The sequence below is a fragment of the Seriola aureovittata genome, chromosome 21, assembly GCF_021018895.1.
Source record: "Seriola aureovittata isolate HTS-2021-v1 ecotype China chromosome 21, ASM2101889v1, whole genome shotgun sequence".
Classification (NCBI taxonomy): domain Eukaryota; kingdom Metazoa; phylum Chordata; class Actinopteri; order Carangiformes; family Carangidae; genus Seriola; species Seriola aureovittata.
Window position 1 is genome coordinate 22,467,992 of NC_079384.1, and position 21,551 is coordinate 22,489,542.

The 21,551-nt window shown below is 38.5% G+C and overlaps 1 protein-coding gene across 2 annotated transcripts in view; it reads left to right on the plus strand.

Moving 5' to 3' along the window:
* The window catches only part of plcd3b (phospholipase C, delta 3b), a 32,828-nt gene extending 19,073 nt beyond the window's left edge, over positions 1-13,755 (plus strand). Inside the window, exons 4-16 of one of the 2 annotated variants that reach the window (XM_056366482.1) lie at positions 2,422-2,650; positions 3,000-3,129; positions 3,365-3,590; positions 5,609-5,810; positions 6,764-6,908; positions 7,117-7,269; positions 8,201-8,344; positions 8,471-8,624; positions 8,768-8,884; positions 9,056-9,234; positions 9,594-9,729; positions 10,400-10,549; positions 10,671-13,755. In XM_056366482.1, the coding sequence (XP_056222457.1) occupies positions 2,422-2,650; positions 3,000-3,129; positions 3,365-3,590; positions 5,609-5,810; positions 6,764-6,908; positions 7,117-7,269; positions 8,201-8,344; positions 8,471-8,624; positions 8,768-8,884; positions 9,056-9,234; positions 9,594-9,729; positions 10,400-10,549; positions 10,671-10,819 (2,114 nt within the window). In that variant the 3' untranslated portion in view covers positions 10,820-13,755. The remainder of the gene's footprint in view (positions 1-2,421; positions 2,651-2,999; positions 3,130-3,364; positions 3,591-5,608; positions 5,811-6,763; positions 6,909-7,116; positions 7,270-8,200; positions 8,345-8,470; positions 8,625-8,767; positions 8,885-9,055; positions 9,235-9,593; positions 9,730-10,399; positions 10,550-10,670) is intronic. The other variant, XM_056366483.1, reaches the window with a different exon arrangement.
* Positions 13,756-21,551: the final 7,796 nt, after the last annotated feature.

Sequence of the window (21,551 nt, forward strand, 5' to 3'; positions counted from 1 at the left end):
AAATAGGGCCTGGTGTTTAGATTTAAAGATAATCAATCACCTGATTTTACAGCTCACGTCATATACAAATATCACACTTACTGCCAGACATGTAGGAGGTGAGAGCGTATCAGTGTGCTTACAACAGTATTGTCAGTGTTGTAGTCCATACCTCAAACATGGGTGAAAATGTACTATTGAGATGACTCCCTTTCCTCTATTGCCAGAACTGCACAGCATGTGTAACTTAATTTTGTCCATGCCAACACATTTTGTACTTTGTAGATATCATGCTACCAAAAAAGACACAGAAGAGCTTTTTCAACACCGAAAGCATATGTAATACTTATTAAACTAACCAGCCAACAGCCACATTGATTTAAAATTCAAATCTGCTAGTTAACGTCACCAGCCTTACATTATTAGATTGTTAATACCGATGTATGTGTCACGGTTGTTGAGGTAAGTTGGACCCAAATGCAGTCAACTCTTGGGAGACAGTGCAGGCAGGTTTATTTAACCAAAAATCCAGACGTGAACGTGACATGAACAGACATGTAGACAACAGGACGTGAACAAACCCAGAACTAAACAGACGAACCAACACAGACAAAGGGAAGCACAAGGACTATATAGACAAGGGAGGCAAGGGTGATTGAACACAGGTGAAACACATTAGGGCGGGGCAGACAATCACCACAGACACAGGACCAAGACAGGAAGCAACACACAGACACACAAGGAAACCAATACAAAATAAAACAGGAAGTGCAAAAAGTCAAAAATAAAACTAACAAAAAGTGTCTGCCATGGCAGAACATGACAGTATGACTGAATTAGCAACATTAAACTGTTGTAGCTGGTCAAGGTGGAGTTTGTTTTAAATGTGAAATCAAGGAGAAAAGAGGAACTGTAACACTGGTATGCCTATACTGAATATAAAAATGTCTTTTCCATTAACATTTAATGCAAGTGTTTTCCATTAACAGGTAGTTTCCTAAAGTTAACTTTCTTTTAGTCTTTCATCAGTTACTGTGCATATAGTTTTTTATAGTTATAGTTTTCATGTTTATGTTAATAAACTGGTTGACAGCATTAAAAAGTCCTATTTGTATTGGAGGGGTGGCAGGGCCGTTGTGTCCCTACCAATATTGAAACCAAACCTATGCCCTTGCATTTTCATTACCTTTAGAGGTAAGTACAGAAGCCTTGAAAGGCAAGTATAATCATCTGAAAGGAAACATAAATGTTTTTACTCCAATTTAGTGGTGACGCTGAAATGATCTGTTCCACATAACAATTATGATTATCGCCATATTTACCCAAATTAAGCAAATTACTATGAGTACTATAAATTGATCATTCATAGAATGAGAGATGGAAACCAATCAGATGGTGAGTTTGCATTATAAAATCTGAATTTGAGCCTGTAAGTGAAAGTCACAAATAGAAAATCTAAAGCGACACCTATGATTGTGTAATGCATTTACTAGAACATGGAGACAGACTAAAGGTTCACTTTTCTTTCATCATCTCTCCTCCAGTGATGTAAGGACTGTGTTGTGTAGGATAGAACTAATTTGTATGGGTTTAAGTATTTACTCAGTTTGCTCAGTCTGTTGTGCTATAGTCTTCCCCTTTGGTCATCACTTTTCTCATCACTTAATCTCTAAAATGTTTATAGGAAATTTACTTTATTTCTGAGACAATTTTCTTGTAAAAAAGGAACCTGAAGGTCATCTGTGCAGGCATGTTATTATGACCCACAGTGATGTTTTATTGTTAGATCATTAAATTAAATATTAAATAATGCTTTATAGTCTATTCATTCATTCATTCAAACCTTTATTTATACAGGGAAGGCCATTGAGAGCAAGCTCCCTTTTTCTGGGACGCCCTGAAACAAAACATACAATACAAGAAACAATAATAAAAGTTATGACATACTCTACTGCAAATATTTCAATTGCTAAGTACTTACTGACAAATAACCCACTGCACACAGGTCCACAATGGAATAAGATTTTACCCTCCTGAAAAAGTAAAAAGAAAAAAGAAAACAAAATCAAAATGTGGTGGTCGATGGCATATGTCGGCGGCCTACCACAAGTAATACAATTATGGGAAAAATAACACTGTATATGGTTGTTTAAGTTGGAGGACATGTTATTTCTGTGTTTTACTCAATATAGAGTTTTAGTGAAACAACCTGCACACAAAATGTGCTTTTTCCCTATTTTCTTTTTTGCTCTTTTAAACCCTTCATGATTGAGGACACCCATGGCAAACACAACCAACAACAAAAAACTGATAAGTTTCTCTAAAAGTGAATGTTACACTTAAAAACAGGATGGATAATTAATTGGACAGTACTTGTTCTTTATCTATTTTGTTCTTTCTTCTTCTCACTTCTTCTTTCTCCTTCTGTTTCCTACACATCAGTTTCCATCTTGGAGGTGGAGTGCATTCGGGAGGGTTGCCAGTCAGAAATGTTGCGACAATTGGTTGGCTCAGTACCTGAAGGCCAGTGTTTGACAGTGGTCTTCAAAGGGCCCCGGAAGAGCCTGGATCTCCTCTGTCAGAGCCAAGAGGAGGCTCAACACTGGGCTCGCGGCATTCGAACTCTGCAAGAGAGAGTGGAGAATATGACCCAGAAGGAAAAACTTGACCAATATCCTAACTGTTGTTCAATTAGCCTTATCTGGAGAGATAATTGTTCCAAAAAATGAACATATAACACTGCCATATACATTTGGAAGAAATGAAGAATAACAAACTTTTGTTGGAGGATCCCTCAGAGACACAAACCAGAGTGGCAACGGTTTAACCAGTGAAAACATATGTTGGTACTTTTGTCTCTCCGTTATTGATTGAAGAAGTTCCAAAAATCCCAGAATCCCAACACTATCAATAGGACACTTCTTGATATTAATTCTGCCCTTCAATACTATATCTAGGTCAAACTACTGTATAACACATTCTCATCTTGTGATGTTTCCTTAACAATGCTTGTGTGTCACTTGGATTCATGCTTACTTGAGTCGGGCTGACCAGAATCATGATGATAAGATGAGCTATGAAGAAGTCCAGACCCTGCTGCAGATGATCAATATTGACCTGAGTGACCAATATGCCCGCAGCCTCTTCCAGGTGAATGGGCACACACACACACACACACACACACACACACAAACACAAACACACACACACACACACACACACACACATATTTACAAACTTTATCCTGTCATATATGGTTTCAAATAATATTTAAACCTATTTTAGATCACCACTATTTAAATACACATTGCTTTAGGAATGACAAATTGAAGCCAGCTTGAAAATTGATGTTCATCTTCTGTCTTTTATTGTGTTTCTCCGAGAGAAATGTGACCGGTCAGCTGATGGTCGTCTGGACCACGGGGAGATTGAAGTTTTCTGCAGGGAGTTGTTACGGAGACCGGAGATAGATGCTGTGTTTATCCGCTACTCTGCAAATGGCTGTGTACTTTCTACTGTGGACCTGAGGGATTTCTTGAAGGACCAGGGGGAGGACGCTTCACTCATCCATGCCCAAAGTCTCATACTCACATATGAACTTAATGAGTGGGGTACAGTGTTAAGTAACAATATACTTTAGCAATATTTATATGGTGTATGTTTAACAAAACCGGGTCTGATAAAATCAATGAGAGACAGAAGAAACTCAGTGACAATGTGTTAAACAAAAAATATCTAGTAAGTCTTGGCATGTTACATGTGCCTACCTAATTTCATACATGTAGGTGAAACACATTGTGAGTAGTGCCTCTTTGAAATTTTCTGCGGGGTCCTATTAAGCCTCAAACGAATTACAATAGTGTCATCGCAACGGTCAGTGTTTGGGCCCTAATTAAAGCTGCAAGCAGCGATATGCGGGCCCTTGCCTCGGGGGCACCGCTGGAAGGCCACGTGATGCAGCCAACATGCATTATTTTCCTGCATATCAAGTATAAACCAGGCCATGAAACTTTTATGGAAATGGGTTATTTCCTGTTTTCAGTAGGTGATGCCATGACTGTGACTCCATATTAGCATGTAGATGTCTTCATTTGGGAGCTGTCATCAAAAATATGAAGCTTGGACCAGATTGGTCAGGGTTAGGGTTAGGCAACTTCCTGTTTCATGGCAAAACATAAAAATCAACAAAAATAAAAAGTCACAGTTTTCACATTGAGGCATCATCAAGGTCTTAAGCATTTCCTGACCAAGTTTGAGTTGGATGTGGTCAATCTGCTAGGAGGAGGACGTCAAATTGTAAAACAAGACATTTTCTGTTGCCACAAGGTACGCTACGATTATAACTGAATATTGGCATATGCATGTCTTCAGGCTGGGACTCTTGGCAATCATACAAAGTTTGGGTCAGTTTGGACAATGTGTGTCATAACAACCTCTTTTTTCATGGTGAAACATCGGAATTTGGTGCACCACCACAGCCAGGTCCTCTAATTAAATCTCAAAATCTTTCCAATTTAGCATCGCAAAGGTCTTAAAATTAGACTGACCAGATCTGATGTCGATCTGATTAATACTCTAGGAGTTCATTAATGTATGACATCCTTAATTCACAAAAGCACTGCCAAAATTGCAGATTAAATTCAAAATGGCTGACTTTCTGTTGGGTTTAGGGTATGGGTGCAGGAGGCTTTTTTGTAAGTCATTTTACATGTGCCTATTTTCACACATGTAGATTAAACACAAGGCAAGGGCTACTTTCTTGAAATTTACATGGTGGTTCTATCGAGGCATTTTGCAAGACCCACAAAGCATCTACATTTTTTATCAGGCGTGACGCATGTGCAAAGTTTGATGAGGTTTTGAGCGTGATATTGTCCCTAAAAAGGCTATTTTCAGAAATAATAATGAAGGAGGAAATACATGGAATAGAATGGAAAAAACAACAATGCATACATGTTTATTTGCATATAGAGCAGGGAAGTGATATTCGATCACAAATGGCACCTCAAGACCATGGAGACGCATTTTAATGCCAGGTGTGAACAGGGCTATTGTGGGAGTAGGAAAATGGAATGGTGTGCAGAAGGTGATCAGAAGATCTGAGGGGTTTGAGCATAAGGACTAAGCAGATCAGAAATGTACACTGGCACCAGTCCATGTGGTAAAAACATGTAAGATGCCTTCTAATTTTCCAAAAGAGAGAACTGTTTTATTATTTTCATTATAGACCTAATGTAGGAACAACTACTACTAGTATCTAACTTTTGTCAAATTTTAAAGCAGAACCAAAAATTCCACCCAGAATTCTTGCATATATATATATATATATATATATATATATATATATATATATATATATGGATATACTAAGAGAAAGGCCCAAGCAAATATTTAGATGAAGAAGTGTAGTGAAGACACTGATGCACCTAATTCCTCAAAACTATTACAAAACATGGTTTCTATCTTACAAACAGGATGAGTTTGTCTCCAACCCATTTATGCTCTATGTCCAAAAGACAATATAGTACAGCTAAAATTGCTATATATTAGCTGTACTGTAGAAACTGCACTATGACTACTACCACCAGTCATGTATTCCACTTGTGTTTGTGCCTTTTGCTCTGTGCAGCCCAGAAGAACCAGTTCATGACCCCTAATGGCTTCACCATGTACATGCTGTCTAAGGAGAACTGTGTCTTTAACCCTGAACATGCGAGGGTTTACCAAGACATGAGACGCCCACTGGCTCACTACTTCATCTCCTCTTCCCACAACACATACCTCACTAAGGACCAGCTGACTGGGGACAGCAGCACAGAGCCATACATTCGGTAATAATGATTAGGGCACCACAAACATAAGTACATACAGAGCTTAAAGAAATAAGATAAAGCTGTATGCTATTACAGGATTTCCTATCCACCTCTGAAGTCCAAATTACAAGACCAAATACATCTTAGAGGTTCAACAAAGGTCTCCTATTCCTTTTGTTTTCAAATGGGGCTGTGAAATACACCATTTCTGTTGCTTGTTTTTGAAGGATTCAACTGGGCTTTCTTCACATTCAGTCCTTTGATCATTTAATCATCTCATCATCATTGACACCATCACTGACAAGTGCAGCATATCACGATATCACACAACAAAATGTATACATTAATTATCAAATTAATGCAAATTAAAGTCATGTAATTATTAAAAAGGAAAGCAATTGTGACATTATGGGAAATTATTAGTGGGGGCTGCAATTAAATTTACCACAGGTGAACTCCAATCAAGGTGAAGATAGAAACATCTCAAAGATGATGAGAAATGGGAGGCGACTGAGCTAAATTTCAAGTATCACAGCAAAGGGTCAGAATACTTACGTCAAAATTCAGTTTGCATTTGTGATTATGGTGTGTAGGTTGTTGAGGGAAAATGATTCTATAAATCTGATCAAAATTAAAATGTAAATGATTTTAGCATAAGGTTGCAACATAACTGTCAAATGTTAAAAAGTGAAAAGGTGTGAATGCTTTCTTTTTTCACTGTATATAGCCCTATATCGCAATCAAAAGTTTGCCTCAAAGGGCTTTACCATCTGTATAGCATTATGTAACCGAATCAGACATTAGACATTAGAATACAAGACAGAAACAAAAGAAATTCAGAAAATTAAGTGTGATAAAATAAAAAAAGAAGGGTACAGGGAAGGGCACAGATAACTTACAAACTTACATTACACCTTTAATCTCAGAATCTCCTTTGTTTCAGAAATTCTTAATGATGATGTTTTTATTAGAGCTCTCAGTCATGGTTGCCGTTGCGTGGAGCTGGACTGCTGGGATGGAGATAAAGGAGAGCCAGTCATTTACCATGGACACACATTCACCTCCAAAGTACCCTTTGTTGAAGTCATTGAAACTATCAACGAGTACGCTTTTAAAGTGAGTACACTTTGATACAAAAAATTACTGGGCTTTGTAAATTGATTAATTGAATACATTTGTGTGGACAAAGAATATATACTTGTAAATCTATGCATTAAAAGGGACCGTTTTGTTGAAGGGGCAAAAGATAATTATCTTCCTCTAATATTCTCTATGGAGAAAATTATTTTCTCCCTGACATTGTACCCTCATCATTCTCTCCCAGGCTTCTCCTTACCCTCTGATCCTGTCCCTGGAAAACCATTGCTCTGTGGAGCAGCAGACAATAATGGCTCAACAGCTGCAATCCATCCTGGGAGACAAGCTGCTCACTAAGCCCCTCAATGGTCTCAATTGTCACAACTTACCCTCTCCAGAGGTAAGAAGACACTGTTCCATACGCGGATGAATGTTCAGTCCCATAAGAACTAATGTGTCTATCGAGACTAATAGTGTCCTTAAGTTAGACATATATCATGCTTTTGTGTCCTGGAGCTGCCTAGTTTCTTTTTTTATGTGTAAGTTACTCTGAATGTTTTTGCATTTGCCTGAAGATTTAAAGACTGACATGATTACATGATTTGCACAGATAGAAGTTTGTAATGTGCTTGCTACTTTTCAATGGAATGTGAACATGGTTAAAAAATAGCCAATAAGTGGCTCTCAGTCAGATTCCTCCGTAAGGAGTTCACCCCAGCACATATTAAAACTTTCTCACTCTGGATGGCCGGACTTTTATTACTCTGTCATGTAATTAAGGCATTTGTAATCAGTTTGGTAGGATTATGCATAAAACATAGAGTAGACTGTGTTACTCAGGAAATCTGGGGCCATCTGCTTTCCTGTGTCCCACTTATTTTACATTTACACATAATCATAATGTACATGAGAGTTGGTGCCTCAGTGATAGATAGATAGATAGATAGATAGATAGATAGATAGATAGATAGATAGATAGATAGATAGATAGATAGATAGATAGATTATTACTATTTTTTAAACACAGTGAGGATTAGTGTTATGGTTACCACTGCTTAATGATAGTGCTTAGTAGGGGTAGTGTCAGTTATAGTGTTATGCTACTACTCAAATACAGTGCTTGGTAGGGGGCCATGGTTAGGGTTATGCATACTGATTTGTTTTTGTTTTTTGTCAGTGATAAAATAGCAGTTTTGATGTCTGTAGCTTCAGTAGTGACTCTAGTGGTATGATTAGCATGACAGAATAGTTTTACTGTAATTATCATTGTCAAACTAATTGGTAAAGTGTGTTGTGTATCTGTACTGTGTATGCTGGTTGTATCTGCGCAGGACCTTAAAGGGAAAATCCTTGTGAAGGGGAAGAAGGACCATGTGGCGGAGGAGTGCTCGTTAAGTGCTTCAGACTTCAGCTCCTCAGATGAGGATGTCAGTTGGACTGAAGGCAAACCCTGCCCAAGAAAAGAGGGGAGGAAGGTGGGTATAACACCACCAGTATGCTCTAGCAGTAGTGGCTCTTGTCTATTTACTAGGCGTGGTGGTGGGGGGGTTGAGGCATTGGTTGGTCAAGAATCTGATGGTTTTCTATGTCTATCTTCTCAGCCAGGTGCGTCTAAGCTTAGTCCAGAGCTATCAGAGTTGGTCGTGTACACCCGCAGTGTTCCTTTTCAAAGCTTTGAACAAGCTGCCAAAAAACCAACAACTGAAATGTCCTCTTTCTCTGAAAGTGAAGCTCTCAGACACATTAAGGACTCAGGTATGATACGTGTCTGTGACTACACTTACACTTACTTGTGTGGCTACAGAAAGTTTCCTATTTTTCCTACCTTGTTCAGGAAAATGATTCTTTCCACAGTATACTATTGAATTAACTGGACTTTCCTCATCCTTACCCTCCAGGGATGTATTTTGTGCGTCACAACAGTCACCAGCTCAGCCGGATCTACCCCTCAGGACAGCGCCTCCAGTCCTCGAACTACAACCCTCAGGAGATGTGGAATGGAGGCTCTCAAATTGGTGAGAAGTTATTTTAAGTTACTCAATTGTCAAGAGAAGCAAACAGACCAATAAGAGAGTTGTCATTCAGAAATAAATCTGTCTTATTTCTTACCTTCCTCTTTTTGATATAATGGCACAACACCCCTATCACCCATTGTGGTAAACTGAAATACATGCTGTGGTGTCCAGTTGCTTTGAACTTCCAGACACCCGGTGAGCAGATGGACCTAAACCATGGCAGGTTCCTGCAGAATGGTCATTGTGGCTACATCCTGAAACCTCCCTTCATGTGCCAGTTTGACACCACCTTCAACCCAGAGAATGTTGGTGGAGGTCCTGGCCACAGACCTGTAATGCTCACTGTTCGGGTAAGATGGCACAATATGAGTAGCACCTAAATGAGTAGCAAGTAGCAGAACTGCCGGTTTATGTATGTATATTAAGTATTTTCCCACTGTCAGTTTGCATTTGAAAGATAATGATTTTCCTCAACATTAAACTGCATGAGAATTTTATACTTAATAAATAATTTTGAATGAAATGCTTTGAGGGAGTCGTAGTTGACTGTACCTTGACTCCAAACAGGACCCATGGAGGAAAACGGGACCATAATGTTACACGCAAAGAGGGCCATTGTAACAGAGTGTCAAAACTGTTGTTAGCGCTTCTTGTTCCATTCTGGAAAGATACTCTAATGAAATTAAGATTTCCTGTATTGTTATTCTAGGTTATTTCAGCTCAGCAGCTCCCCAAACCAGATTGGGACAAGCCCAGTTCCATTGTGGACCCTCAGGTTTGGGTGGAGATACATGGTGTACCCATTGACAACTATAAGAAGAAAACCCATCATGTTGATAACAATGGTAAATACCCTATACCTTACAAAAGACGATTTGGCAATTAAATGGCTTCAGTAGGAGCATGAAGGAACTTATACACAGCTTTAGAAAGCATTGTTGAAAGTGGATTGTGGCTGAAAAGGATTGTATAATTGTATGAGTTGTAAACAACATAAAATTACTATTGCATTTTAAAGTATCTTAGAGATGACAATGACCTACCATAGAGAAGTGATTCCTGCTCAGGGGTGCTTGAACCCCAGGGGGTACTTGTCAGGGGATATGTAGAAAGATTACGGAGTTCAACTAATTTGAAATAATATGAAAAATGTCGTCATTGAGAGTGTCTGAAAACTAGCAGAGAAGCCTAAGCAGTTAGCTAGAAGTATTGGCAAAAAGCTAGGTAACTGATAAATGGTTAATGGACAAAGCAATATGCTGATAAACAGTTGTGCTCCTTATGGATCGGTTCAGATTTGACGCCCTTTGAAGCCCTGTTATTGGGTGGGTCCAGTGCCAACTAGACTCACCTGTGGCTATTCTTATGGGTATGTTGGTTAAACTGACAGATCTGTGGGGGTACATTAGACAAAATTGGATGGGAATCACATACTGCATGAACATGATTTCATGCAAAGTTCATAAAACAAATGTGTGTATAACTGTGTAAGAAATTGTTGTTTCTTTGTTTCAGGCTTTAACCCAAGGTGGGACTGTACATTTAATTTTACCATCCACATCCCTGACCTGGCACTGGTTCGCTTCATGGTGGAAGACTATGACTATACCTCAAGCAATGACTTTCTAGGGCAATACACCCTGCCTTTCACCAGTCTCCGCACAGGTGTGTTTAGGGACAGTAGGGTTTGACTAATATGGGGGCTGTCACAAAGACTTGATTGAGATTGCCAAGACAGTATAAATAAACATTTGCTCTCCTGAATTTCTTTCCCTTACCTCTGCAGGTTATCGCCATGTCCAACTGCGCAAGCTGGATGGCTCCAGCCTTTCACCTTCCTCTCTCTTCATCCACATTACAGTCACCCCTTGCAAGAGCAGTCCTTACAAATCATCAGCAAAATCACCAGCCAGGTCTTTAGCCAAGGAACCCTAATCTACCCTCTTCCCCTAGCCACATGAAGCATGGAAGCCACGATGGGAAGATCCCTGAACATATCTGCCTTGACCAAGGAAATAAAGGATGTGGCCCCAAACTCATAAAACTTAGTGGTTATAAATTTGTCTTGCAAATGCTGATGCTAAAGATAAAAATGCTGACCATTATTTCAAATTTTTGAAGAAGAAACCAAACGCTTTTCTCAATGTTCGATGCTTATAGTTAACCATGGTGGTTAGTTTTGTGATTAAGTCCCTGATCTTCCTTAGGGTGTCAAAATAGCAAACATGGAGATATAATCAGGGAGGGATATAACGTCACTGATGAACCAAATGCCAATTTTGGGTGTGATTGGAAGGTTTAACTGAACGCCCAGCCTCATTCCCTCTAATAACATTGACTGACTGTTGAATACTAACAGTTTCTTTAATTTATCATTTAATGGGGGTTTGATTGTTAGAGCAGGACTGAAGAACTTAATTACAACCCATTGATCCAGCCTGCAAAGGTATACCATGACCAAGTTTGGTGCTAGATTTTGTCTTTACATTTTGAACATATAAGCTACCTTGCAATTAGTTAAGTCTCATGGCTTCTATAGGAAATTTTTTTTAACTATTTGTATCATATTTTTGTGTCTATTTTGTGTAGTCTGCTGGTATGTGATTTGACCATTACTTGACAAGATTAGATAGCCTACATCCCAAGTGTAGACTTTATACATGGTGTGTGAAGTAGCCATCCTCTATGAAGTGTTCAGGGACATGTTCAGATTTTTAAAATTAGTTTTAAAACAACCAGGGGTCATTCATAGAACTAATAGTCATTGTCATATTCCATTTTCTGAAACCAACAATCCAACTTTATTTCATGCAGCAACTGGGCAGGTGTGCCACAGTGAGAAAGTAGGTTGGATTTTGACTTCTCTCTGACCTTCTTTTACACTCTTGAGTCAGTTATGTTTCATTACTATTTGTAGCAACAACGGTCTGAAAGTGTATGCTCTTATCCCAGTTTTTACTATCATCACATCTTGGCCGTCTGTATGATGGCAAGCTTGTCACTAGGCTCTATTGATGTACATATGGCATGCACATATTACATTGAGATTATCTATGATAAAATATTCAAATTTCAAGGTTCAATTTTCAGCTTTTTCTGAATCTTTTGGCCATATCACACTCAGTGAATTTACATGCACTGTAATAACAAGATTACTTATGAGGTTAGTGCTGTGTAAATGCAGATTTGCCAGATTTAACCTGTCTGTACTTGTATTTGTAAAGAGTTGATTAGAAACATGGATACCTATTTACATGGCATTTGCATTCTCCCAGTTAAATCTACCTGGGGTCACCGAGTTTCTCAAAACCACTACCCCAATTACAATAACCACATATCTTGTTATCATGGCTATTAAGAAAGGCTGTGAAAAAGGCTGTGAAAAAAGCTAGTGAGAACCCTGAGTTTACAATACTTTTCCACAGATGTGTTCAAACAGCGATGAAGCAATCTCTATGTATTATGAGAGAAATCCAAACCTGTCCTTTTAACATTGTAGTGGAGATGTTCAGGTCCTAATGCAGCTTTCAGTGTAAATCTGATATCAGGTTAAAATTGGGCAATGTCCCCAATACATAATATATATACATATATATACAGTATATCTCAAATTTGGAAAATATCTTATAATAATAAGCCTTTATAATGCAGCCTAATGTATTATGCCTAATTAGTTAGGTTCTGACAAAATTCCTTTTTTTAGTAGCCATATTATGTTCAGGTGTGTTTTGTGCATGCAGAGTCAACCTGACTGACGATCCTTTGTGACTGTAACATGACTTTATTGTTGTCAGTGTTTGAACAAATTATACAACACATTTCTTTGTTAGGCATCAATCTTTTATGTCATCCACTGTAAGTGTTGAAGGTAAGGTTTTATACAGTGTTGTTTTAATTGAGGAAGGAAATGTTCAAGTTTGTTGGAGGATTTGGTTTTAGGACATTATTATTTTGTTAATTTACACATGACAAGAAATAATATGAATATTTCATGCAGAGTTTAACTCACAGAGAACACTGTGTAAATATTGCAATATTATGTATTGTTTCAATCAAGGCTGGGTGCTGGGAATATGAAAAGATAGCCTACTTGATACCAGTATTAGTCTGTCTCTCTGTAGTATTAGTCTAAACAAATATATTTTGGCATTTTTGCCAAATTAGTCATTATTTGATAAAGAACTTAATGTGCAATCATTTTAACAAAAATACGATCTTTTTGAGCTACTGCCAATATTTAACAGTTTTAAAAAATCCCAGCCGTGTTTGTGACAATATTGCACACATGTACATAAAACAAGAACTGTAAGTGAAATAATTATATACATGGTAAGAAAGACCAAAGTTGTGTGTTTTGAACTGAATAAATGATAACCCTAACACTAAATGTACAATTCAACATATATATATTTTTGGGGTTATTACCTACTCCAATGAGATTATATGTGTCTGTTTATTTGTCACCAGGATTAAGCAAAAAGTACGGCACCCATTTGTACCAGTTTTGGTGGGGGAGGTAGGGCATTGGCAAGGAAAAACCTTGGTGCTGATTCAGTTAAAGGGGCAAATCCAGGAATTTTTAGCACTTTACTCAACATTGCAAGTGCATTTGTTTGACATTTTCATCAATATTGCACCAGCTGTATGTTAAATGACCTGATATTTATTTAACCACCTCATATATACACGATAGAATAGAAAATTATTAAAACACTGAATATAATAACCATTATCCAAACAAATTGAAGAACCTCATAATGTTAGATGGTATTTGAGTAACCGAAGTTCAGTTCTAACCATACTGTCAAATGATACATACATGACATGTTTCTGACAATGATAACTAAAAATAAAGTGGAATTCAAGCATTACATTTTCTTTTATGATCATCATCATCATATTATGGGCTCCATACAAAAAATTGAGATCCTAGAAAATCTTATTTCCCAATGTTTTATTCAATTTGTTAAGTGAATATTTAGGTCAAATGACTGAATAGAATAAAAAGCAAAATTGTATTGATATGCATTTGATGCGTCGAATATGCTACATGTTACAGTAGCAGTGCTTCATACTTTCTACAATTTGGTCAGAAAACTTCTCTAACCTAAACAACTGCGTTAATGCCCACAACTTGTACTACCACTGCCAACAGGCCTAATATGGAAGCAAATATGTCTGACTAGATTTTGGAATTTAAAAGCCTGTGAATTTCTAGCACTGATTTCTTTCTTTTTTCGCATTGAAATTATTGTATCTGATTTTTTTTTTTACTGTGACTTTGAGATTCAAGTTCAAGTTAAAAATTCAGATTCAACACCCGGATACCAAGGATAAGCAATTGATTCTGACTGTAATTGAACTAACATCCAGCCAATCAAGTTATGCTCCATTGGTCCAATAGTATGTTCCTGCAAACTATTTTTTATCCAAGTAATTGTAGTTTTAAAAGTTGTATTCCACCCAAATACTACTTCTTATCCAAGTAATTGTAGTTTTAAAGGCATATTTCACCCAAATACTACTTATTATCCCAGTAATTGTAGTTTTAAAGGCATATTCCACCCAAATACTACTTATTAACCAAGTAATTGTAATTTTAAGGGGGGTCACGTGACGCAAATGGCGGAGTGGTAGCTCATTGTCTATGCTCCCACAGCTCGTCATCCTCTCTGCCTTTATTTCAGAGAAAGTGCAGCTGAAGTGAGCGGTTATCCTAGTCTAGAAGTCGGTGGATGCCGGGCACCCAGAAAAAGCTCAACCTTATGAAATCCGCTAAGTCAGGAGGAGTTCAGTCAGAGCAGCGAAGTCAACATGGCGGACAACATGTCACCACTTCTGGGTCAAGTAGATGCCGACAGCTTGGTGGAAAAAATAAGAAGTGCTCAGAGATGTGGAAACTTCCTTTGACAAAAATTTTGACCCAGTTCTAAAGACACTCGAAGTGTGCTTGTCTAAAATCACCACACTAGATACATGGATGTATCTAGTGTGGGCAAGTTGAGAGCAAGCTGGAGGCAGCCCTCGATAAGATCGACTATCTAGAGAACTGGAGTCGGCAGTAGCATCATACGTGTCATCTGGCTTCCTTAAGGCAGCGAAGGCGGTAACCCTGTTTCTTTCTTCTGTTGGGTCTCAACATTCAAGAGACCAAATGTTTCTGTGATCCACTGGACAAAGGAACTCTCACTCCACAGTTCCTCACACCTGGGGACGACCCTTCCCCCCAAGGACCCAACTGGGCAGCCAGTGTGGGTCAGCGTGTGACATGTGACCCCCAAGGGTGTCACCAAACAAAACCAGTCCTCTGGACCTCTTCTCCCTCTCTTCCCTTCTTGGCTTGCTCTGGAGAGCAGCTCCAGCTCTCTCCTCTCGGTTCTTCAAAGGGCAACAAGGCCCCAGCCCAGGTCAGCTCTGCTACCTGAGAAACCAGCTCTCTCGCCGGCCTGCTACCAGCAGCCTGCAAACGCTCTTCTCCTCAACAGCAGCGACCTGCTTCGGATTAACTGTGAGTGAACCAAATCCTCTTCAGAATCAGCAGCTACGACACATGGCCAGCTGATTTTCCAAGCAACAGGAGTCGTAGCAGAGTTAGCATGGAACAGCTAAAATGTTGCTGCTTTCTTGAACAAAGTGTCACAGCCCGGATGATCTCCTTCCATAATTCCTGCTGACTGAGGGAATCCCTTCATATCATACATCACATGTGGCCATGGCCATATACTGAACTTCTCTGAAAATGCAAGGTTTGGCTACTAAAAGAGCTTCTTGAATAGGGTTATTGCTTGCTGGAGTTTGGTGGATCTGGGTCCCCTAACTTCAATCCTACATGCACTTTTTTTATATCCACCTTGATGGTTACTCATATGCTCACTGTTGACTTTATATTATAATTTTTCTTGAATAGAGCTGCAGGCCAGCAGTTGAGGTTAGAAAGGAGTTTAATAGCAGGTCCAGCATCTTCCAATATTTAAGTAGGGTTGTTGGGTTTAACAGACCATAGTCTGACCACAATGTCTACCTGTTATCTTTGCTTGATGTTCCATGTACATAGTTCCGTTTTAAAAGTTAGCAAAGCAGTATTCTTATTTTCTGTCTACGTAATGTGTCTCAGTTTAGTTTCAATGAGCTCTGGTTGCTATCAATATTCTCATCCATATGTAGTCAAGATGGTTTTCTTAATACAAAATGGCCAGTGACAAATCCACACGGAAATTTGCGGCTGGAATGTGGGAGGTACACACAATCCTATTAAGCAGAAAATTTTTTTAAGCTTTCCAGAAAAGGAACACGTTCATATAGCCCTCCTGCAAGAAACACACCTGTCTGTTAATGAGCACTTAAAGTTAAAGTGGGACTGGGTCGGACAGGTGTTTAGCTCATCTTTTATAAGCAAGAGCAGAGGCATTGCCATTTTAATAAATAAAGCATCTACCTTTGTCCGGCGTCCAAACTATTTCTGATAAATCGAGTAGATATGTAATGTTAAGGGGCTATCTCCATTGCCAGTTGGTGTCATTCCTTAATATTTACTTTCCACTGATATCCTAAAGGAGTTTTTTTAAATCGAAAAAAACTGGACCAGTCCTAGCCTGGTCAGATGCGTACACGAACTGATGAAGCCTCTTGGATGAGAGGTGAAACGTCTTCCCAGACAAATAACCTAGTCCAGTTGTTTTCGATTTAAAAAAAATCCTTTAGGATACTATGACCTGGACAAATGAGAATATACACAGGCTCTTTCCACTGATACAGTCTAATGATTTCATCTCTCATGTCTCCTCCTTGTTTGCTGATTGGATTGGTGAAAACATAGTGATAGTTGGAGATTTTAACTGCTACTTTTCTTCTGTGATGGATGAATCTCCGCCATTGCAAAATCCAATGTCTAAAAGTGCCAAAGCTGTGTCAGATACCTGCAGTGAACTTGATCTAGTTTATATCTAGTGTGTTTTACATCCTAATGATAAAGAATTTACATTTTACTCAGTTGTACACAAAACCACATTAAGAGCTGCAGTATTGGATATATTATTATATCAGATCACTTGCCTATCTATTTAGCTTTGAATAACTTGAATCCCATGTCTCAGAGCCAACCTTGGAGATACAAATCTTTCCTGAATCATGACCTAATTTTGAAAAATATCTAAAACAACAGCTGAACTATTTCTTTGAAGGTGTACTGTGTAATATCATACTACTTGCTCCACCTCCATAAAGGGCAGCATTTCACCTCTTCACCCCTGTCCAGTTAACCATGTTGTGGTTTTCGCATTGTTCCTTATAATTAATTATTTATATGTGCATTTATTGTTGAAAGTTAAAATTGTTGATAGCACTGAAACAAATTATGAATACTTGTAATATAAACCTATAAAATTTTAAGGCAAGGGGATACTGCATGACATATGGGTGTCAGGCTATAGCAGCAGGAGGAAGGGATGCCAGGATTGCCAGGTAGGTTTTTACGATACAAGATATTTGGCTTGGTGTTTGGTGCAATTAACTTATTTATAGGAAATAACAATAAAAAGATAAAATACTGCAACAGTCAAAAAGATAACTGTACATAGATACACTTATATAAAAAAAATAGAAAATTCCAGGGAAATTTTGAGTGCCTAGTGACCAACATAAGATGTTATTCACCAGTCTAAAATAAAAGTAGCGAGCTCGGCATCACATTGCATCTCTTTACTCGACTAGAGTCACCCCCAGCAGTGGGAAGCCACATCAGTATTTACTTGATTTACTTTACAGGATTCTTTTCTTTGCCGTTGCATATGGTTTCTTCTCGGAGTGGTCCTTCGGGATGGAGCTAAAGATCACTTTCAAACTTGGGAGCTGTAAGTTTTACCATTTTATGTTGCTTTACTGTATGTTCACGAGAGCCTGTTATGTGTTTTTAGCATTGCAGCTAATGTGGCTAAGATTTTGCCTCGTCCACACAGCCGGTGTTGTGCCAAAAAGTGATTTTCGTCCACGGGAGCGCGCGCAGCCTGTTAAAGCTGAAAAGTGCAGTTTCTATGCCTCTACAGCTGCTTTCATCTGGATCAAACAGCCATTACGAACAAATACACTAACTCTATGTCCAAGCTAATACTGATGTTATAGTAGCGTTAACGCCATATTTTAGAATTTACTCTCGTTGAAATGGGGCACCAGTCCTCTGGGAGGACAACAATGAACTAGAAAATTCCAGGGAAATTTTGAGTGCCACGGGGGCTACTGCCGGGATGAGTACATGATTTATTTCCAGTGTTCAAAAGTCACCCTGATCATATTCTGGTTTTGAGAAATTTCTTGATATAAAAGACTCTGATATAAAACAATGTCACATTCCTCCATCATGTATTATGTGGGAAATATCTCAAATTCTGTGTTGTTTTTTTTAATAAAACAAGAGGCAACATGTCTTCAAACGGGCATTTAAAGGGTTAAAATCCTGAAAACTAATAAACATTTGGTAGGTTTGAGCAGAACTGAAGTGGTTTAAGAGATGTATGCAAAAAAAAGCAGAAAAAAATATTGATATATGATGATTTTATAGCATTTTCTTTGTGTGTCCTTTTTTGGACGTGAGGAACCCCAGAGGGTACAAAATGTGTTACCAGTGTATAATAGACCTGTAACAGTAACTGACATTAGATTTTAAAAATATGTCAAAAAAGACACTTTCTTGCAGAAATCCATATCTTCAGCTGTAACACAGCCAAAATGATCAGCAAATCAAAAAAGAAAAGTGAAGAAAATGTCCAAAAAAGGACAGCGGGCCCCCTGAGGGTTAATAAATCCCATGAACCGCCATTTAAATTACCAGTATTATGTTTTTTTCTGTGCAAAATTTAACATTACTGGGGAGGAGAGCAACGCGACTAGAAGTGACAGCGAGAGAGGGCTAGTAGCTTCTCCTCTGCTCTGTCTCAGCGGAGACCGTCACAACTTCATTCACTCTTTTAACAAAACAAAAAGGAAAGCAACGAAGGAAGCAGTAAATGGACTTACATATTTAAGACCTAACTAAATGTAATTAGTGCCACGGGTGCTCAGCTCCGAGGCACTCCTCTCAGCTATTCTAGCTGTAGAGGAGTGCCTCGGGGCGTTCCCATAGCAATGTGAAAATCTGCCCAGAATTTGGCTTCTACATGGCTTCAAACAACTGCAAATTATGAGAAAACCGTTACTTCTTTTCATAAACCGAAAAGACCATGCCAGACACTGAAGCCAGAAGTTTCTACAGTCTCTATTTTATTCAGATATTCCTTAAAATGAGTGCGTAAGCTCAGTGCGAAGACAGAGAGAGATTCTTTTGAAAAAAAAAGACGATTACATTAGGTGTCAATGAGAGTGAGACAGGTATTGCTGCCGGACTCGGCACCCCCGTTTAAATTTTGTGCAGACCCTGCCTGTCAAAGTTACATTTTATGAATCCCAACAACTATGTCTACATTTTCAGAAAGAATTATTTGTCTCCTTTTTACGGTTTGGCCGCAAGCTCGAGTTAAAAATAAAAATAAAGGTTATTTTTTACTGCTTCACGCACTCTAGCCAACTGACGCTTTCACTCTAACTTTGAAGAAAAAGTGAATTGCACTCCTCCTTTGAGTGCTCACAGTTTGAAAAGTTTACATGTTATGTAAAAACAGTTCCTGTCTTTTTGAGAGAGCAGAAGTTTTCCTCCGTTTTATAGTTTGAATCACATTTCTACGTGCAGGTATGAGAGAGCTGGGTGACTCAGAAAAAAGGTGCAATTTTGTAGAAAAAAGGTGGGTTTCTAAAGAAAATTCCAATGCATTCCTAATGTATTATTTATTGCCAGTTTTTTGGGAATAACTTTGGGAAAAATTGGAATTTTAACACCAAAAGTCATAGCACCCCTTTCGGGATCAAGACGCACGTTTTGATGTATATATTACTGGGGTTTTCTCAAAGCTGCGGGACGAGTTACGCGCCGAAATTTGGCGGAAGAATAATAAACCCAAAACAGAAGATTTCAATAGACTCCTCTCAGCTATTCTAGCTGTAGAGGAGTGCCTCGGAGCTGAGCACCCGTGGCACTAATTACTTCATTGCCAAATTTATCAATCTCATATCGGAAGCTATGACTTCTCGATTCAATGGATCTCCAGTCTCTACGTCAAAAGAATACAACAGGACCAAAACTGGGTGTAAATAAAGGAGTTTATTAACTAAACTACTAGCTACAGAGTAAATGCAAGGTGTAATAATCATAAAGATGAAAATAATAATGAAATGAGCAGTGTGATGAGTTGGCAATGGTGGGAGAGAATATGTTATGGCTATATACTATGAATATAGAGCTAATGATACTACATCTACGAATTAGGTTGATGATTTAATATTGCTATATTTCGACATCAACCCAGTCATGAGCAGAGTGTTAAAGGGGACATATTATGCTCCTTTTCAACAAGTTTGAATAAGTCTCAGAGGTCCTCAAAGCATGTCTTTGAAGCTTCTTGCTAAAAAATCCACTCCAATTCTATATTTCAGCATGCCTGTAAACACCTCTTTTGCAGCCTTGTTCAGAACAGGCTGTTTCTGTGTCTGTAGCTTTAAATGCAAATGAGCTGTGCCTGACCACGCCCCTCTTCGGAAGGGGATTCTGTTCGGGCTTCTGGCACCATGCTCTAATGTTTACGGTGACCGTGACAGGCGACCTAGCTAGGTAGCTAATGCTAACTGTTACTGTCTCGTCATTACTGGGAGCTCTTTTGGTAAATAAGCACTATTGTGAATTGCGTAATGTAGTTATCTGTCATGCCTCCTTAGATATACTTTTACAGTCTGAAAAAAGTTGTATGTGGACAGCTACAGGTGTTCAATGTCAGTACTAGTCAGATATTTTAATAGATGCTGACAAAGTAAATCATTTTTATCCATGTTTTGAGCAGAGATGCTCATCATGACATCTTCCTTTATGTAGTTAATTTATTTTGTGTATTACAATGAAAGCTGTAAATCAGCATAAACATGTCTGACAGCAACAGTAATCTTTAATCAAAGACTAAACTGTGCAGCTTTTTACACTACACTGTTGTCAAACTCCACATTATATGCAATAAGTGACATGTTATAAATGTTACCTATGTTATATGCGCTTGATATGTAGCCAAGCTTACTTCTTACCCACCTTAGCTCCACTGTCCGTCAGTTTTTGAATTTCATAAGCTTTATATTTTGGTGAATGTTACCATTTTTCTCTATATTTTAGATAGGTGCTCCTGTGGAAACTGTGCAACCATGCCCACAGAAGCTGAGAATATCTGCTGCTAGGAGATACCAGAGGTAGCATTCTCACTGGACAAACTAATCAGTAATTTGTTTTGATTACATTACAATTATAATAAACCATAGTATTTACCATTTGCAATTCACTGTAGGTTACCAGACAGCTGTGGGAGATCGAGGAAGATTTACCATGTATGGTAGACCGTCCTGGGTTGGAGCCGCTCTGCCTCAATGTGTACTCCCTCCAGAATGCCTGCAACATGTACCGCACTGACTATGGTCCTTTACGGTTGAGAGGAATACACCAGTATGTTTTGCTTCTTTGTAAAAACATAGTTTCAATCTAAATAAAAGATGTTAGGCAGTCTTGTTTTACTTCAGTGCACATAATTTTACAATGGTAATAACACAC